Genomic DNA, 18,520 nt, shown 5'->3' with positions numbered 1-18,520 from the left:
AATGATTTTTTCCAAACACACGTACACACTCACACTCGCACACGCACACAGTTCATAGTGTTGTTTTATAAAAAAAACTGCACAGACACCCGCAACAAGTTGCTGACTCAGTGAAACAAGCCTTCATCGAGTACCTGTGAGTCAGTGAAACAAGTCTAATCGAGTACCTGTGAGTCAGTGAAACAAGCCTTCATCGAGTACCTGTGAGTCAGTGAATCACCAGAACAACAGGCTTTTATTGCAGCTTTGAATGATCTCACAACAGGCACAATAATCCCTAATAAAAATCCATAATAAATACCGGCCAAGCTGAAAATTAAGTGGTTTGTCGCAAGAACAGGGCAGCCAATCAGACTGATCTATGGCAAAACTACTATGAATGCTTATACAGTATGATATGGAAGTGGCAGTGTACGAGGCATTATTGGAAGCACATATTACGTGCTTTACACACACTAAGGACCAGGGGTGTCCAAAGGGCGACCATTTGCGGCCCATGGCTGTGATTTTATCGGCCCGCAGCACAGTCTAAAAATTTTGTATGCATTTCACATAGATTACAAAGGTGAAATGCAGTTTTTGCTTGAGCTACATGTAGCTTCTTAGCATATCTCTATGTGTTGGTTTACAAAATATCAAAGTGGCCCTTGCATCCTTTCATTTTTCACTATGTGGCCCTCGCTGGAAAAAGTTTGGACACCCCTGCTATAGACCTTGCAATCCAACCTACAGCCGTGTTCCCAGCGTCACAAGTGACGTGTGGTTGTTTTTTCCGTGTTAATGTCCAAGCAGTAGAACGTCTGTTTGATCAAACTTTTGATTTTATTTTAATCAAACTTACTTAAGATTTGTCAGATCAAAACATGCAAATGTTCTGACATGTCGGTACTCTTAATCACCAAGTGGTTCCATTTACACTCGGCTTGGGCTGAGCGCCAAAATCATAACACACCTCATACATAGAAGAGATCCGTGTTGACAATTTAGCCACACTGACACAAGTAGAGATGCGCATTCAAAGTGAAAGACGAAGTGTTTTCTGTATCATGCATTTATTGGGTAATTAAATACAAGGTGGAGTATCCGCCGCGCTGGCGAGAGGGAGTGAGGTCCACCTCTTTACTGCCATGCAATGCGGGTCTGAAAGCTGCATAAACCCCTCCACAATGCAATCCAAGCGCTAACCAGTGACAGCCAAGAAGGCAAAGCATGGAACACACTCCATCACTTGGCAATGCCTTGCCTTCCTGACGAAACACACTCAGGTGTCCAAAGTGTGGCGCAGGGGCCATCTTTAGAACGTGGCTCAATGCAGAAATAAAACAAATAAACGAACCAGCAAAAGCAGGAAAATAGAACAAAAAGGCATAATAGGGATGTTATTTTCCTTTTCAATGTTAAAAAGCATATTTAGAAGGTGGCAAACAGGTTTTTTATGCTCAAAATGAAAATATTCCATTTAAAAAGAAGGAATCCTCCTTGGTGGAAATTCACTCAAGGTCGTGTCTGGAACCATTGAACCACCATATGAGGGATTACTGTACATAATATACCCAGTCTAGTCATAGTATACCCAGTGCACATCCATTCATGTTGAGGCAGACTGATTATTTGGTCAGTGTAATTGAAACAAATTGTGAAGTGCTACTAAATGATCATCTTGGCGTATTTTGATATTATGATGCATAAGGGACCACAAACCAATTCATCCTCAGTGATCCCCGTGCTGTCGGGACATTGAGTCATAGAATTGGGTATTTCTGGAACAGGTCACATGGATTAGTTCCTGTTTGACAGAAGAAGTAAAGAAAGACATCTAGACAGAAGTCTGTTCTCTGCTACTGACGAGCTAGTGCTTCAGGCTAATTAGAATGCCAGAAAAGAAACTTTGAAAGAATAAGACTGATTTCATAGAATTGACTTTCATGGTGACAGATGAGACTTTAATTGATCACAATGACATTATTAGCATTAATTAAGTCTTCACAAAAGTCGTACAGTTCCTTGCTGTCTTTTCACAGCACTGCAGAATGCATGACTAAAACAAAGACAAGCCATCTCATGGGCTAATAGCTTTTGTCCCACTTGACACCAGAGACACAAAGGCCCCTGGAAAGAAAAGACAAACGTCTACATTTGTTTATTTTCTTCTTCCATCTCACAGTGTTCTTGCATCTCAGAGCTCTGACAAGTCAAGAAAAAAAGCCATACAAAAAATAATAATAAAAATTGCCATTGTGATCTTATGAACCATTTGAGACATGACCATTTACTACACAGTCATCCCTCATTTGGGGTGGTTAATTGCTTCCAGACCCGACCACGATAAGTGAATTTCCACCAAATACGATTTAATAAATGGAATATTTTCATAGAGAATAGAAAACCTGTTGATGACCTTCTAAAAGCAGTTTTTTAACATTACCCAATAGTCACCTTTATCCTCCTATTACCTAATATAGTAGACATGACAATAATAATAATAAGAAGTCATAATAACTCACTGTTAGCATTGAGAAAGTTCCTTCTTGTTGTAGTATCTCGAACATAATGTGGGTCGATCGCATGGCAGTAAAAACAAAAGATGGCCATCATCCTATGATCCATCCTCACTCGGCCTGTCATGATTACTGCTGTTTATTTTGAGACCATTTTCTCATGAATGTAATGATAATATATAGCATATAGTACTTCGTATCAAAAGCAATAACCTTTAATTACTCAGAGTATTTAACATTGTAATTGGAATGCCAAGAGCTTTTAAATTAAATGTACTCACTTAATACCAAAGACGTATTTATACATCTTTTACCTTATTTTGTGCGAGAGGCAAAAAGACGTAATAACTCAAGTGCACTCCTAAAGATGTCACTTTTAGAGCAGGTTTAAGCCATAAAAATGGCCACATGGTGGCAGAAGTGCATTTCATAAGAGCTCTGCATGGATCTTTTGCATGTACTGTACATACACACTCGACAGCAAGGAGGAAGTGAGAGGCGTGGATGAGCGTATCGTGCAGAGGGTTGCACATTGTAGGGAAGTGTTAACACATGCACGCATGCCTGTGACAAATAGTTCATGGTGTTAAATTTGTAAATAATGTTATTTGGGTGTAAAACACCAACTTTTTTGAGTTGTTTATGTTTGTGTCGTTGTTTAGCTATTTGAGCTGTCACAAAAGCAAAATAAATAAGCTTTACTTCTTCCTGCTCCTTTTTGGACATGTAGAACAGTAAACTGTACGATGTGATGTTTTCCAATGTAACTTGTAAGCGTGTTTAAAATAAATTAAACAATTACCATTACCATGTCTGAAATATGCCCACTTTTACTGTATTTCATTGAAAGAACGATAAATGACAGGGCAGAAGTTGCGTTCAAAGACACTAGTTGAATTCACGTTTTGAGTGAATTTTCTGGGATTTCCAGCACACTTAAATTCAGCAAATTGTACTTCCGCATTAAGACTTACAAAGTACGATACGAATATGCACTTATTGAGTTTCACTGCATTTCTGTTTGAGACCACCCATACACGCATAATAAAGAAGTTCATGTGATGTTCAGAGTGTCCATGAACGCATCTCGCGCTCTGTCTCGTGACAATGAGGAAGTGTTGTTGCAATGAATGGACGAGACACGTGTTTGTTTGGAGTAGGAGATACATACAGGTATACATAAATGGTGTTGGATTGCACTGCACTTGATGTGTTCAGGTAAGAATAAAGTTAGAAAAGAGCGTCAGACACTGTGTGACTCTGTGGGGAGCAACAGTGTGCCGCCGTCTGTCGTCATAATTGAGAGCCGTGGCTTGCCATGATGTGTTAATTACGCAAAAAAAATTTCACATGGCTATGGCTTCAAGTGACCAAAGTAACTGAACTGCGACGTCGCTGGTGCGCCTGTGAATTACCGTTTGCTTGCTTATTACTCATCATAGTACTCACTTGCAGCACACTCGCATGCACCTTCCTAGCACCAAAAAAAACGCATGCACATGTCTACTTACCGCGGCCGGCAAAATTATCGAGTTAGTTTATTATCATGCGGTTAATTGATTTATTGATTATCGTGACAGGCCTACTCCTCACGATGACGTTTGACGTCTTGATTGACATACAGGACACCCAGTCTGACATGAATCGGCCATACATACATATACTGTACACTACGACAACACTGCTAGCTTTGTTTACACCACATTGCACGCCACTTATGCGCAGGCTACTGAAGTGACAAAAGAGATGGCCGCCTCTCATAGCAATCTAGCAAACCGATTCATTTATTCTAAACTTAAGAATAGGTTTGAAACTGAGTAGGGAAGGACAAAATAAGAGGCCAGAAACCTACCACTTCCACACAGAATGGGGGAAGATCTTTTTTTCAGTACGTCATCATCCATGGCTGACTACACGCAGGTCATGTCTCGTCAATGCAACATTACCGACGCCTAGAAGTGACCAGATATACTACATATGCCTCATCAGTCAATAGTTTGTTACTAATAATAGGCCATAATCAAGCATGAAACAGCGATCATTTAATTTAGTCATTTGTTTTCAAACCGCGAGGGAGCGATGTGGGGACCAAATTTGTTGAATTTGTATATCAACGACATTTGTAACGTGACAAAGGACTTACAGTTGGTATTATTTGTGGATGATACCACTGCCTTTTGTTCTGAGGAAAGCACACAAGAACTAATTAAAAAGGTCAAGGATGAAAAGGTCATTAAAGTCCTGGTTTGACAAAAACAGATTATCCTTGAACCCAAGTAAAACTAAAATAATGTCATTTGGAAATAGCAGAAAGGATACGTACGATCAAATACAAATAAATGGAGTGGATATTGAAAGAGTGAAAGAAAATAGATTTCTGGGGATCATAATAGACGAAAAAATGAATTGGAACTCTCATTTCAAAAATATACAACAAAAGGTGGCGAGAAATACTTCAATATTGAATAACGCAAAAGTTGTTCTGTTGTCAAAAATCACTCCACAGTCTTTACTGTTCTTTGGTATGACCATATCTAACTTATTGTGTGGAGATATGGGCAATCATTATAAAAGCAATCTTCACTCACTCACTGTACTGCAAAAAATATGGGTGAGGATCATTCATAATGCCAAGTATAGACAACATACAAACCCTTTATTTTTAAAATCACAGATATTAAAATTTGCTGATTTAGTACATTTTCAAACTGCTAAAATAATGCATAAAGTTAACAATAACTTGTTACCCAAAAACCTCATACAGTATTTCTCTATAAGAGAGGAGAAATATGATCTTAGAGGAAAATGAAACTTAAAACACTTACATGCCAGAACAACGCTGAAAACCCACAGCATTTCAGTATGTGGAATTAAACTATGGAACTCAAACGATGTACCGAGATGAGCAAATTCAAAAAACAATACAAGCAGTTGATGCTTGCTAAATACAAGGCAGAAGAGTCTTCATTATTATACTTATTGTTCTGACATGCTTGTTTTTATTTATTTGTATTTATTATGACACTGATCATTATATAGAATAATATTGCATGGAAAGCAGGAAGTGAATAATATGTCCTGTACTAGATGTGGAATGGATGGGGGGTAGGATTAAATAAGCTTTGCTCCGTCCTACTCCTTTTGGGCATGTGGAACTGTGAAATGATTCATGAGATGTATTCCATTGTAACCTTCATGCATGTTCAAATCAACTTTGATAATGATTGTCCTCATTTCACTTATTTGTACGGGTGTCACGAGATGAGATGAAACACAAGATTGAGTCTACGAGAATGAGATACCAGATTTTAACATTACCTTTAAGACAAGAACAATGAAAAAAAATAATATACTCATTTCATTTCTACTGCATTACACTCTTCTGCACTATGTGTGTATGCTAGCGGCCCCGCCTCCACCCACGAAGACAAAGAGACTGTATGACTGACTGATGGCAATGAACAGAGTGAAACCTCTTCCTGCCAGTTTGGAGGCGAGAGACGAGGAAAACAGACACGTATGCACATGGCAATATATTGATTATCCACTTCATTTACTGTGTGATTAATTTATTGGTTTATTACCTTCCCTGGCCGAGTGCCCACGAGAAATCTGGTAACATTTCATGTCACGAGATCTAGTGACACCACTACTTATTTATCATTTATATTGACTTTCCAGTGGGGACCATCACGCATAATTTGGATGTTTCAAGTTTACAACACACACCCCTAACTTATTCTTCTCAATGAGCAGTGCCCACTTCTGCAAATCATCATCGCATCAATCCAGATTTTTGACCAAAAATGTGCGAATTTGCAGGAACCGCTGTGGTGTAAAAACTTGTCAAGTATGTGCCTGATTGTACCTGCTGCTGTTTGTTTAGAAAGACGCCACTGTAAAAAGGCTGGCCTAGTCATCAGCAACAGAATGAGAGCATTTCTGTGGTAGGGTGGTTAGATGTTGGAAATATATAAGAGCGGCAGCAAACAATTGCCTTGCTTTGGCAATAAGATGGCGCACATCCATTAAGTCATTTTCTTCTTCTCCAAGAGGCTTTTAGTCCATATCTGACATGAGCACCAATTTGCAAGGAGTAAAAAAAAAAAAAACATAGCTTCCTTATTTAGGTGTTCATATCAGTTAGCAAATTCGAAAACTCATTAACTAGCCCGTGGGTGTCCAAAGTGCAGCCCGGGGGGGGTCATTTGTGGCCCGCCGCTGTTTATTTATTGACCCCCGACACATTCTAAAATATAATTAACAAGAAAACAACAGTAAAAATGGAAAAATGAGCAGTCATTTTAAAAGAATAGAGTCAAAATATGAAGAGGAAAAAAGTTGTCATCTAATGAGAAAAAGGCATAACTTCACAAAAATAATGTTGTAATAGTAGGAGGGAAAAAAAGGCATTTTACTCGGATAGAGTTGAAATATTAAAGAAAACCTGACACTTTTTAGAAGTCGTGAACAAAATTAGAGCAATTTTTGGAAATTACGTCATTTTAGGTAATTTTTTGATTAGGTTGCAGACAAAGTTATCATGTTAAGTTATTTCATGGTAAAGACTATGGGGATAAAGTCAGTTATGAGAAGAACATTTACAAGAATGTTGATCAATTTTTATTATTATTAAAAAATAAAAATAAAATAAATTATAATTATTATTATTATTATTATTTTTAAACAGCAGACCTGGGGGTGGGGGAAACAGCTGGAATTGTATGAGATTCAAGTAAAAATATGAAGAGAAAAATATTCTAATGAGAAAAAAAAGTTTATTTTATGAAAATAAACTCGTATTATTATGAGGGAAAATAGTAGCATAGCGCTGAAATACTAAAAAATAAAAAATACATTATTTCGTTAAAGTTGTAATATTATGAGAAACTAACAAAATGTTAGTACGTTTTTGGAAAATTAAGTTGGGGAAAAAGTTATAATTTTATGGGAGTAAAGTCTGAATATTATAAGAAAATTTACAAAACGTATTTAAGAAGGAAGCTGAAATATTTGCAAAATAAAGAAACATAGTGAGAAAAAAAAGCAAGGCTTGAAGTTGCCATTAATAATATGCTTTCTCACCAATATGACAAAGATCAGATGCTTTTTTTTTTTTTTTTTTTTTACCATCTATACATGTGTTGCTTTACACCAGGGGTCACCAACGTTTTTCCTTGTGAGAGCTACTTGTACAAAATGAAAATGGCCAACAGCTACTCATTTTTGTAACATTTATTTTCAGAGCTTATTTTAAACCCAAACAAAGCGAATATGCTTGTTTTACCAGAACATTAACAACATGCTGGTGTCCACAACTCACATTTTCTATTTCAGAATGCATTTCTTTCTACTGTTCTTTCATTATTAACTGAAAACCTGAATGAAAAGCTGGCTTGTGGGCACCTCATGTGGTCGTGGGGGGCTACCTGGTGCCCGCGAGCACCACGTTGGTGACCCGTGCTTTACAGAATATCCAAGTGGCAAAGTTGCATCCTTTTATTTTTCACCGTGCGGCCCTTGTCACAGGACAAAGCATGGACATCCCTGGTGTAACCTAATCACCAATATCTCAAGAGGATTGAATCATGTGTGTGTTGAAAGAAAACAAACTACTTCCTTGCATTTAACCTCCTGACTGCCTGACCTCCTGACCTCATGAAGCAGGTATGGGATAAACTCAAACGGAGATTGTGATAAATGGTGCAGCATGCACTCCTGCAGGGCTGGGTGGAAAAATCAATTCAGTCCATGATGGATCCTTTTCAGTTTTGCAATGCGGATGACAATGAAGGCATGCCAATATGTACTAACTACGTGCACGTACGAGTATGTGCTAAGAAGACAGAGCTTGGACACACACACGCGTCACCTTCCCAGTGAAATACGTGAAGCGGTGGTGTTCAAAGTGGGCCCGTGCATCGGCATGGGCTGGTTAGCGGTTTCAAGGTACAGCACGGTATGGAAGTGTCACAGGTTCACACCCACTAAAATTGTGGAGGTCCAGCGCGGCCACTACATGGAACTACGCGTCGTTAGCTGCCTCGTTGGCACTGAGCGGCGCCGTTGTGGGTGGGACATATTACTCACGTGGAGGGGTCACCAAATGTGGAGATGTGATTGAGAAGAAGACTGGAAAAACGGAAAGTGGGGAGGAGTGCAGATTACGCAGTTTGGGGAAATTTTTACGTATGCGCAAAAACACACACGGTTTAGTTCCAAATGTGAAAATTGTCAATAGTTCATGGTGTTATGTTTGTAAATAAATTGTTATTCTGATGTAAAACAACCCTTTTTTGCATTGTTTATGTTGGTATAGTTGTTTAGATATTTGAGCTGTCACAAAAGCAAAAAATATTTGTGTCAAAGTTAACATTATGCTTGAAATGTATCTTTTCTTTTCTCCCTTTTCTAGTCGAGAACTGATATTTTGTTGAAAATTACCTACAGTGGTATGAAAAAGTATTTCCCCCCCTTTCTGATTTATTTTTGCTTGTTTGTAAATGTTTCACATCATAAAACAAATTTTAATATTAGTCAATGACAACACAACTGAACATAAAATGTATTTTTTACATGAAACCTTTTATTATTTAGGGAGGGGAAAAAAGCCTGCATGGTCCTATGTGAAAAAGTGATTGCCCCCCCATTAAAACATAACGTAACTGAGGTTAATTGAGATCTATCAGTGTGAAAAAGGTTCTAATGCCATTTCTAAAGCTTTGGGCCCCACAGTGAAAGCCATTATCCATAAATGGCAAAAACATGGAACAGTGGTGAACTTTCCCAGGAGTGGCCGGCCAACCAAAATGACCCAAAGAGGGCAGCGACGACTCATCCAAGAGGTCACAAAAGACCCCACAACAACATCCAAAGAAATGTATGCCTCACTTGCCTAAGGTAAGGTCAGTGTTCATGACTCCACCATAAGAAAGACACTGGCCAAAAACGGCCTGCATGGCAGAGTTCCAAGACCAAAACCACTGCTGAACAAAAACAACATTAAGGCTCGTCTCAATTTTGGCAGAAAACATCTTGGTGATCCCCAAGACCTTTGGGAAAATACTCTGTGGTCTGACGAGACAAAACTTTTCTAAGGTGTGTATAACGCTGCATTTCATCAGAGCAACAGTAAAATATGGTGGTGGTAGTGTGATGGTCTTCAGGACCTGGAAGACTTGCTGTGATAAATGGAAGCATGAATTCTGCTGAAGGAGAATGTCCGGCCATCTGTTGGTGACCTCAAGCTGAAAGCAACTTGGGTTGTGCAGCAGGACAATGATCCAAAACACACCAGCAAGTCCACCTCTGAATGGCTGAAGACTTTGGAGTGGTCTAGTCCAAGTCCTGACCTGAATCCTATTGAGATGCTGTGGCATGACCTTAAAAAGGCGCTTCATGCTAGAAAACCCTCCAATGTGGCTGAATGACAACAATTCTGCAAAGATGAGTAGTCTAAAATTCCTCCCCAGCGCTGTAAGAGACTCATTGCAAGTTATTACAAACGCTTGATTGCAGTTGTTGCTGCTAAGGGGGGACCAACCAGTTATTAGGTTTAGGGGGCAACCACTTTTTTACACAGGACCATGTAGCTTTGGATTTTTTTCTCCCTTAATAAAACGTTTCATTCAAAAACTGCATTTTGTGTTCAGTTGTGTTGTCATTGACTAATATTTACATTTGTTTGATGATCTGAAACATTTAAGTGTGACAAACATGCAAAAAAAACAAAAAAGAAATCAGGAAGGGGGCAAACACTTTTTCACATCACTGTATGTTCTACTGCTGATTACTACAGAACGGAAAAAGGTAGAGGAAATTGTTTTTCTGATGGAAGACAGGAGTTTAATCTTTCTTTTGGTAGGTTCCATGTGTATATAGCCATAGAACACAATATTCTGTGTGCCTTGAAAGATCAGTCAAAATCATCTGCAATGGCCTGTACTGAAGGGGTTGTCTTTTTTTTTCAGAAGGCCCAATCAGTAGAAGAAAAGCTGACAAGCTAGGTAGTGAAATGTACGATCCAATCAAACGCATTTTCCAGCCATCAGTATGCATTAACAGTCTCTCAACCACTTATTACGCTTAAACTCTATGTCAAGAATTGTGACGCCATACAAACCTGCGTACGCTTTCAGCTGACACTCATGTGATCTGGTCACGTGGCAGATCGTGCATCTGTCACCAGTCTTCACCAAGCTAAAGCTGCACTTCCTCATTTGGGTTCAATCAACAAAAAGCAACACCCCTTCTTAACCCTCCCAAATATAAAACATGGCCGTCACTGTACCTAATTAACTGACCAAATGAGCTGTCGGTCAACGTTAGCCACACCGCGACACCGGGTGCTAACAATTACCGTCTGATACCGGAATGACAATGATGCCAATACATTGAAATGTCAACAACAGGGCAAGGACACTCTGACTTGAGTGGACGACGCAGTGGCAGTCATCAAGCTGGCAAAAAGAAGCCGGATTAGCACCGTTAGCCATCGCTAGCAAGCTAGCTAGCTAGCTAGCTTAGCTACAAACACACGAACCGCGACCTTGTCAAAAATACAATAACAAACATCACCACACAAACCAAGGGTATCCAGAATAGTACTGTATAATTTACCCCGTTATTTTGTATTTTATTATTTTTCATTCATGTCATCAATTTGCACCTACACCGCTGGAACACATCGTCTTTCTATCATCAGCAATTGACTTTCATTTGCTACTTTAACCTGTCGAACTTGACTGCTGTACGGTCCAACATATGGCCAAATGATGTAGTCATTCACTTATCTAGCTGCTATTGCTTGTCAGTAGATAGTATGCAGTGTGCAGCTGTGCGTGTTAGCGTACTTAGTCTCGGTTGAGAGATGTAATTTCTGGTCACAGCTTGGGTGTGAGTCCTCGCCGCTGCCGCCAAGCCGTTGTCCATTGCCCGGTTTGCCACCAAAGTTGCCATAGCTGGAAGAAAACAATAGGAGAAGGATCCTCAACGTCAACTGCTACCAGGTGCTGCAAGACAGCTGACAGCCAAGAGACGATCATATGACCAACCGGATGTCCTCTGTCCAGACCGGAAGTAGTGTCACCGGAGTTTTTTCACAAATGTATGTTGATATACTGTTATATTTATTATACTGTTATATTTATATTTTATATTTTGTTAACAAACACGAACTCATATGAGGGAGAGCTTAAAGGACTTGAATGACAGCCATGAGTTCTTTTTTTAGTTTCATTTTTTGGAAGCCCTTTTCTACGGAAGCCCGTCTTCGCAACTGAAAGAGAAAAAAATGTCTGAATGTGAACTCATAATTAGGAGATTTACAAAAAAAGTTGTCATTAAGATATAAAATAATGATGAGATAAAATCGAAATTGCGAGATTAAAAATAACATAATTATGAGATGAAAGCCATAATTACGAGATAAAAGTCTTAATGATGAAAACAAAATGATGTCATACAAACTGCATGTGCTGAGTTCACGTGACAAAGGCTCTCGTTTGTATCTCATCATTTCCACTTTTTTTTTAATTTTGACTTTATCTCGTAATTGTGACTTTTTATCTCGCAAATTTGACTTTTTACCTCGTATGACTTTTTATTTCGTGATTTTGAATTGTTATCTCTTGACTGTGACGTTTCATCTCATAATTATGATGTTTTAATCTCATAATTATGCCTTTTTATCTCATAATTATGATTTACCATTGGGAAGTTTTTGTTCCTTTCAGTGGTGGCTTCCATGTATTTTGCATGAGCGTATTGACTTCTTTGCTCAAGCATTGTATGTTATAAAAGGGAATAATTCTGTTATTATTGTTACATTGTGTTATTTTGCTGTCGATTATGGCGGTTAATTGGCTCCAGACTCGACTGTGATAAGTGAATATCCACAAAGTTGTATTCCTGATTTAGAAATGTAATATTTTTGTAGTTAAAGCATAGAAACAATGTTTGCGACTTTGTAAGTATGTTTTTTAACACTATTAGAGTCCTCTAGACATGAAATAACACCCCTATAGTCAACTTTACATTCCCATTACCCAATACAGCAGACAAAGTGAGAGAAATTAAGTCATATTTAAGACTCGTGTGTGTTTTATTGTGATTACAATCATGATCAACAAATGAGTCTCAAAATCATTCAATGACAATCTCAGTTAAAAAAGTGTCAGTATCAAGAGCAGCAATAATGGCCCGTATTGGATTGATACCAAAATTGTCAGTACAGTATTGGCCAACCCTAGATAGCACTGCAGGTGTTATACAACATGATGGTGCACAATTTCCCCGTCAGAACTGGTGTTTTTTCACTTTGAATGTTCTAATGCGTTCTCCCTTGTGTGCACAACAGCGTGTAAGCGTGTGTTTGAAGATGATATTTGAAGCGTGGCCCTGACCCAACCACCTGATATGCAGGCAGGCATGCATACAGGCTTGCATCGCTCGGGGGGGAAGCACTAGAAAACTGAAGAGGTAAGCACTGCCAGGGTGAGGCTGGCGGTAAAGAGCTCCTTCAAACATTTCAGGCCGCGTGCAAAAAATAGCAAATTAATGCAAGTGAAGGGCTTCTTCCTACACAAGCTGTGCCCTCATTTCATAAATAGCTGTTGTTTCCACTCTTTTATGATGAACATGGTCTCCGCTAATGTGTCAACTGTATTTAACAATGACACTTCAGCAGGTTAGTACACCTCTTACATAAAAAACAACGTTTCTCTGGTCAAACCTCATGCTACATGACAATTCATGACATGATGTCTTCCTCCGCCCTTCAGTTTGTATACTTTATTGGCTCTCGTGGCATTGCAGGAAATCATTCTGCTGTTATGTTGATGTCTTTAAACCAGGGCTGTCAAATGATTTAATCAGATTAATCCCAGTTTTCAAATTCATCATGATTAATCAGCATTTGCATCTACAGTATGTGTGAAATATTCCCATTTTGACTGGATCTATGAAAATAGCTATAAGTGCTACTATGCTAATGTTAGCATACTAGCATTTGTTGCTATTTTCATGGGTAAACACATATTTAAACACCACTATCATGCTAGGTGTTAGCATGGTAATATTAGCTTGTTAGCATTGCTAGCATGCTAACCTTAGCAAAGTAGCAGTTATAGCTATTTTCATAGATAAATATTATTATGCTAAGTATTGGCATGTTAACATTAGCATGTTTGCTAACGGGTATACCAGCATTACAAAAAATGTTCATGAATATGAACTTAAGCAGACACTTCTCGCTATCATGCTAGCATGCTAACGTAATTATACCAACATTTTTAGCATTTTCAGAGGTAGGCACTTACTGCATATAAACACTTGCATGCTAACGTTAGCATTGTTAACATTCTCTAAGTCATTCAAACCCTTCCATTGTATGTTTTCATGGTCAAGGGATCTAAATATGTCGCTAAAATAAATGTAGGACTAATATTTATGCTGTAAATCACAATACGGGGGGAACTATGGCACATAGTAGAGGTTTGTGCTCTCTGAGTGCTTTTGTAGTTTAAGTTGAATTAATTGTTTGGTTTGATTTGGATTAATTTGATTTGAACATGCATGAAGGTTACAATGGAATACATCTCATGAATCATTTCACAGTTCCACATGTCCAAAAGGAGTAGGAAGGAGCAAAGCTTATTTAATCCTACCCCCCATCCATTCCACATCTTGTACAGGACATATTATTCACGTCCTGCATTCCATGGAATATTTTCCATATAGTAATCTGTGTCATAATAAATAAATAACAAGCATGACAGAACAATAAGTATAATAATGAAGACTCTTCTGCCTTGTATTTAGCAAACATCAACTGTTTGTATTGTTTTTTGAATTTGCTCATCTCGGTACATCGTTTGAGTTCCATAGTTTAATTCCACATACTGAAATGCTGTGGGTTTTCAGCGTTGTTCTGGCATGTAAGTGTTTTATGTTTCATTTTCCTCTAAGATCATATTTCTCCTCTCTTATAGAGAAATACTGTATGAGGTTTTTGGGTAACAAGTTATTGTTAACTTTATGCATTATTTTAGCAGTTTGAAAATGTACTAAATCAGCAAATTTTAATATCTGTGATTTTAAAAATTGTTGTGTTCGGCGGGCAAAACTCCAGATGCAGACGCAGGAGGCAGATGAACAGGGAAGTGAGTCTTTTAATTTGGCACAAACAGAACAAAAGGCGATGGTGCATGAGTCAGGAGGCTGAACGGAAAAAGCACCATGAAGGTCACATGTGGAGGAGAGCCGAAGGAGTTCAGTCCAGACCATCACACTACCACCACCATATTTTACTGTTGCTATGATGTTCTTTTTCTGAAATGCTGCGTTACTTTTACACCAGATGTAATGGGACACACACCTTCCAAAAAGTTCAACTTTTGTCTCGTCAGACCACAGAGTATTTTCCCAAAGGTCTTGGGGATCATCAAGATGTTTTCTGGCAAAATTGAGTGGCAAGTGAGGCCTGCAGTTCTTTGGATGTTGTTGTGGGGTCTTTTGTGACCTCTGTGATGAGTCATCGCTGCGCTCTTGGGATCATTTTGGTTGGACGGCCACGCCCGGGAAGGTTCACCACTGTTCCATGTTTTGGCCATTTGTGGATAATGGCTCTCACTGTGGTTGGCTGGAGTCCCACAGCTTTAGAAATGGCTTTACAACCTTTTTCACACTGATAGATCTCAATACATCAGTTAAGTCATGTTGTATAAACATGGCTATGTACTGTATGGAGGGCCCTACTGACTGGGTGTGCCTCGGGCCCCCACATGAATAAATACGCCCCCATGTATAGGACAATAAAACATGTAATCATCAAATAAGATGCTAACACAGTGACATATATTGCATATATTAGTGTTGCACATAAGAGAAAAAGACGTGGTTAGTAGCTATTTGCTAGGTTTATGATATCATGAAGTGGACTGAAGAAGCTGAGGAGGATGAGAAAAGATGTTTTTTTCCTGACCCGATATGGCAGGAAGGCTTTGTGTTAAATATATTTGACCTGCTTTAGTGGGCCACAAGAGGCAGGATGTGACCTCACTTTCCTCGCACCTCCGCCTCTCTGGACCGTGTGCTGACACTAAATGTGTTGGTGGTCTTCTTTGTGAGAACCCCCTGCAACACACACACACACACAGACACACACACACACATGCACACACACACACACACATACGCTTAAAAAAGCAGAGATCTTCTAATTGGACTGAGGGTGAAAGGAGATAATAGGTGGGGGAGCCCTGGATGGCGAAGGGGTGTTAGGAAGCATAAATGTGACCTCCACTCCACCCCCATGGTGGAGGGTTGGGGCCGGGACGGGGTGGGGGGTTGATATTCCCAGGACAGATGTGCTAAAAAGAAGGGTGAGATTTCTTTAGTTCCGTGCTCCTTCATGATGTTTCTACATAACAATAGATGGAAGTTTGCAACGTGCGACTGTCAGCCATTGTGCCAAGAGTGGTATCAGCATCGGTACTGTCTGATACTACTGTGATGACATATTTGACATGTGTTTTATTTAGTTTTTATTTTATCGTTAGTTATTATTTGATATGCTCAGCATCTTTTGTTTTTGTCAAACCGAGACTGATACCTTTCTGCTTCTCAAGACCGATATGGTGCCAATAACCCATACTGTTTTTTAAAATTTAGATTGAAGTGTAGTTTGTGCACACCCGGTGGTCAGAAGGACTGGAACAAATTAGGATTTGACCAACTGTACCTGCTGATTTGTCCTAATCAAATATCATGACATTACTACTACCACATCCCTACTATCAGGAGAACCACAGCATAGAGTGGAGGGAGCCACCTGCTGTGGCCCAGCAAAGTGCACTGCTTTTGGGCACGTGTGCAGAGCAGCCAGTGTGATGCTATGGAGGTCTCTGGCAAACCTTTTACACTTTTCAAATGCTGCAGTGCTGGCGGATGTTTTTTGTTTCCCCTCATTTGTTTCAGCTAGCATGCGAAATGTCTTCCTCGGAAAGTGAATGTTTGTTTACAAGCGAGCTCAGGGGAGGTTATGACAGGCCATTAACAGCACATGAAAGAGGAGGAGTGCTTGATTTGCTCACCTGCACAGTACGGGTACTCTCGCCTCCTTGGAGCACTTATCTGAGCTATTTTTAGTATTTTTTAATTTATATTTATTGGTATGATGTCAGATTTCCCTCAAATGGGCCCTATATTTATCATGCACCCCTTCTTATTATTGTTGTATTTTGGTTTATTATTAGGAGTTACTTTATTTGTATGTTGATGTGGTTATATTTATATGTTGTTTATAAAATGAGAGAATAAGTTGTTGGATGCAGGAAGGCTTTGAATGAGAGCCAGTAGTGTTTTTTTTACTTATTGTGTAGTTTTGACTTTAAATTTTAAAGGCTGAATGAAGGCAAACAAGGCTTCTTCAGTTTTAAACTTGGTGGTGCCAAGGCAAAGTTGAAGTCGCTGGCATATCCGGTGTGGTGTGAGGTTGCTTCCAAGACCAGAGTCTTGCTCCAAGACCCTCCTGTTCCAGTTTCTAAAGATATCCGATCATCTTCTTGGTCGTCTTGCCTTGGCATCACTTACTTCCAATTGAATGGATGTTTGTACAAGCAGAAACATGGCTGTGCCATGCACTCACTACTCTCCCCCTTTGTGGCCAACTTGTACATGGAAAAAGTGGAAAGGAAAGCACTAAACACCTTGTGGAAGACACAAAACCTCCAAAGTAGATTCGTTTACCGAACACATCAACTCTGTGGACAACACGTTGCTGTTTCTGGACTGCAAAGTGCACGCAGGGGAGGACAGAAGCCTTACTATTGAGGTTGACAGAACACCTACCCACACAGATCAGTACGTATTTTTCCACATCCATCACTCAGTGGAACACAAGCTCAGGGTCATCGGAACAGATGGAAGGAGCAGACGCACATCACAAAAGCTGATTCCAACTGTGGATATCCACACATACACTCTCACATAGCACAATCACCTTCCATGATGCACACCCACACACTCACATAGCACAATCACCTTCCATGATGCACACCCACACACTCACATAGCACAATCACATTCCATGATGCACACCCACACACTCACATAGCACAATCACCGTCCATGATGCGCCTACACACACACACACACACACACACACACACACACACACACACGCTCACATAGCAGACTCACCCTCTATGATGCACACAAACACACACACACACACACACTCGCATGGCACAATCACCATCCATGATGTCACACAAACACACACACACACTCTCTCATAACAGAATCAGCCTGCATGATGCACACACGCACACACTCAGATAGCACAATCACCCTGCATGATGCACACACACACACACACACACACACACTTACATAGCAATCAACCTCCAGGATGCACACACACACTCACACACATACACACATTCGCTCACATAGTACAACTACCTTCCATGATGCACACCCACACACTCACATAGCACAATCAACCTCCATAATGATGTGCACACGCACACACAGGTACACAAGCTTAAGTTTCACTTTGTAGGGGCATGCAGCAACTGCGATATATACTCTGTACTTTCATTTTGGCTCTTTCCTCCATGTTTGTCATTGATGCTGACAGTCCAGCACTGTAACCAAATATATTGCTGTTATTTGTTGATGGAATTTGAAAAGCTTTTAAATTGAGTGATTATTGACTACTTCTACAATAGTAAAAAGATTCAAGGATGGGGAGGGGGGTTCAATTTGATACTTGTTGTGTATTAAAGATGCTAAAAGCAATCCAATGTAGGCCAGTACATGCTAACCATGTGAACAAAACATCCACATCTTAGCTTTGTATTATAGCTGACAAAGCAAATTAGTGTCATATCAAATAATAGATCTCATTTAAATCAATTCATTTTACTTTGACAATATTCTGAGGGCCAATCAAATCAAGCTGCAGGCTGAGAATGGCCCTCCGGGCGTGCTTTGGACCCTTGTTGAATAAGTGAACC

The 18,520-nt window shown here is 39.5% G+C and overlaps 1 protein-coding gene across 1 annotated transcript in view; it reads right to left on the bottom strand.

Moving 5' to 3' along the window:
• Positions 1-11,563, bottom strand: part of atp6v1ba (ATPase, H+ transporting, lysosomal, V1 subunit B, member a) — a 57,852-nt gene extending 46,289 nt beyond the window's left edge. Inside the window, exon 1 of the mRNA XM_054795744.1 lies at positions 11,351-11,563. Coding sequence (XP_054651719.1) covers positions 11,351-11,456 — 106 coding nt within the window. The 5' untranslated portion in view covers positions 11,457-11,563. The remainder of the gene's footprint in view (positions 1-11,350) is intronic.
• Between the last annotated feature and the right edge of the window lie 6,957 nt (positions 11,564-18,520).

Source organism: Dunckerocampus dactyliophorus, chromosome 13 (genome assembly GCF_027744805.1).
Source record: "Dunckerocampus dactyliophorus isolate RoL2022-P2 chromosome 13, RoL_Ddac_1.1, whole genome shotgun sequence".
In the NCBI taxonomy this organism is placed as follows: domain Eukaryota; kingdom Metazoa; phylum Chordata; class Actinopteri; order Syngnathiformes; family Syngnathidae; genus Dunckerocampus; species Dunckerocampus dactyliophorus.
This window is presented reverse-complemented; position numbering and strand designations above follow the sequence as displayed.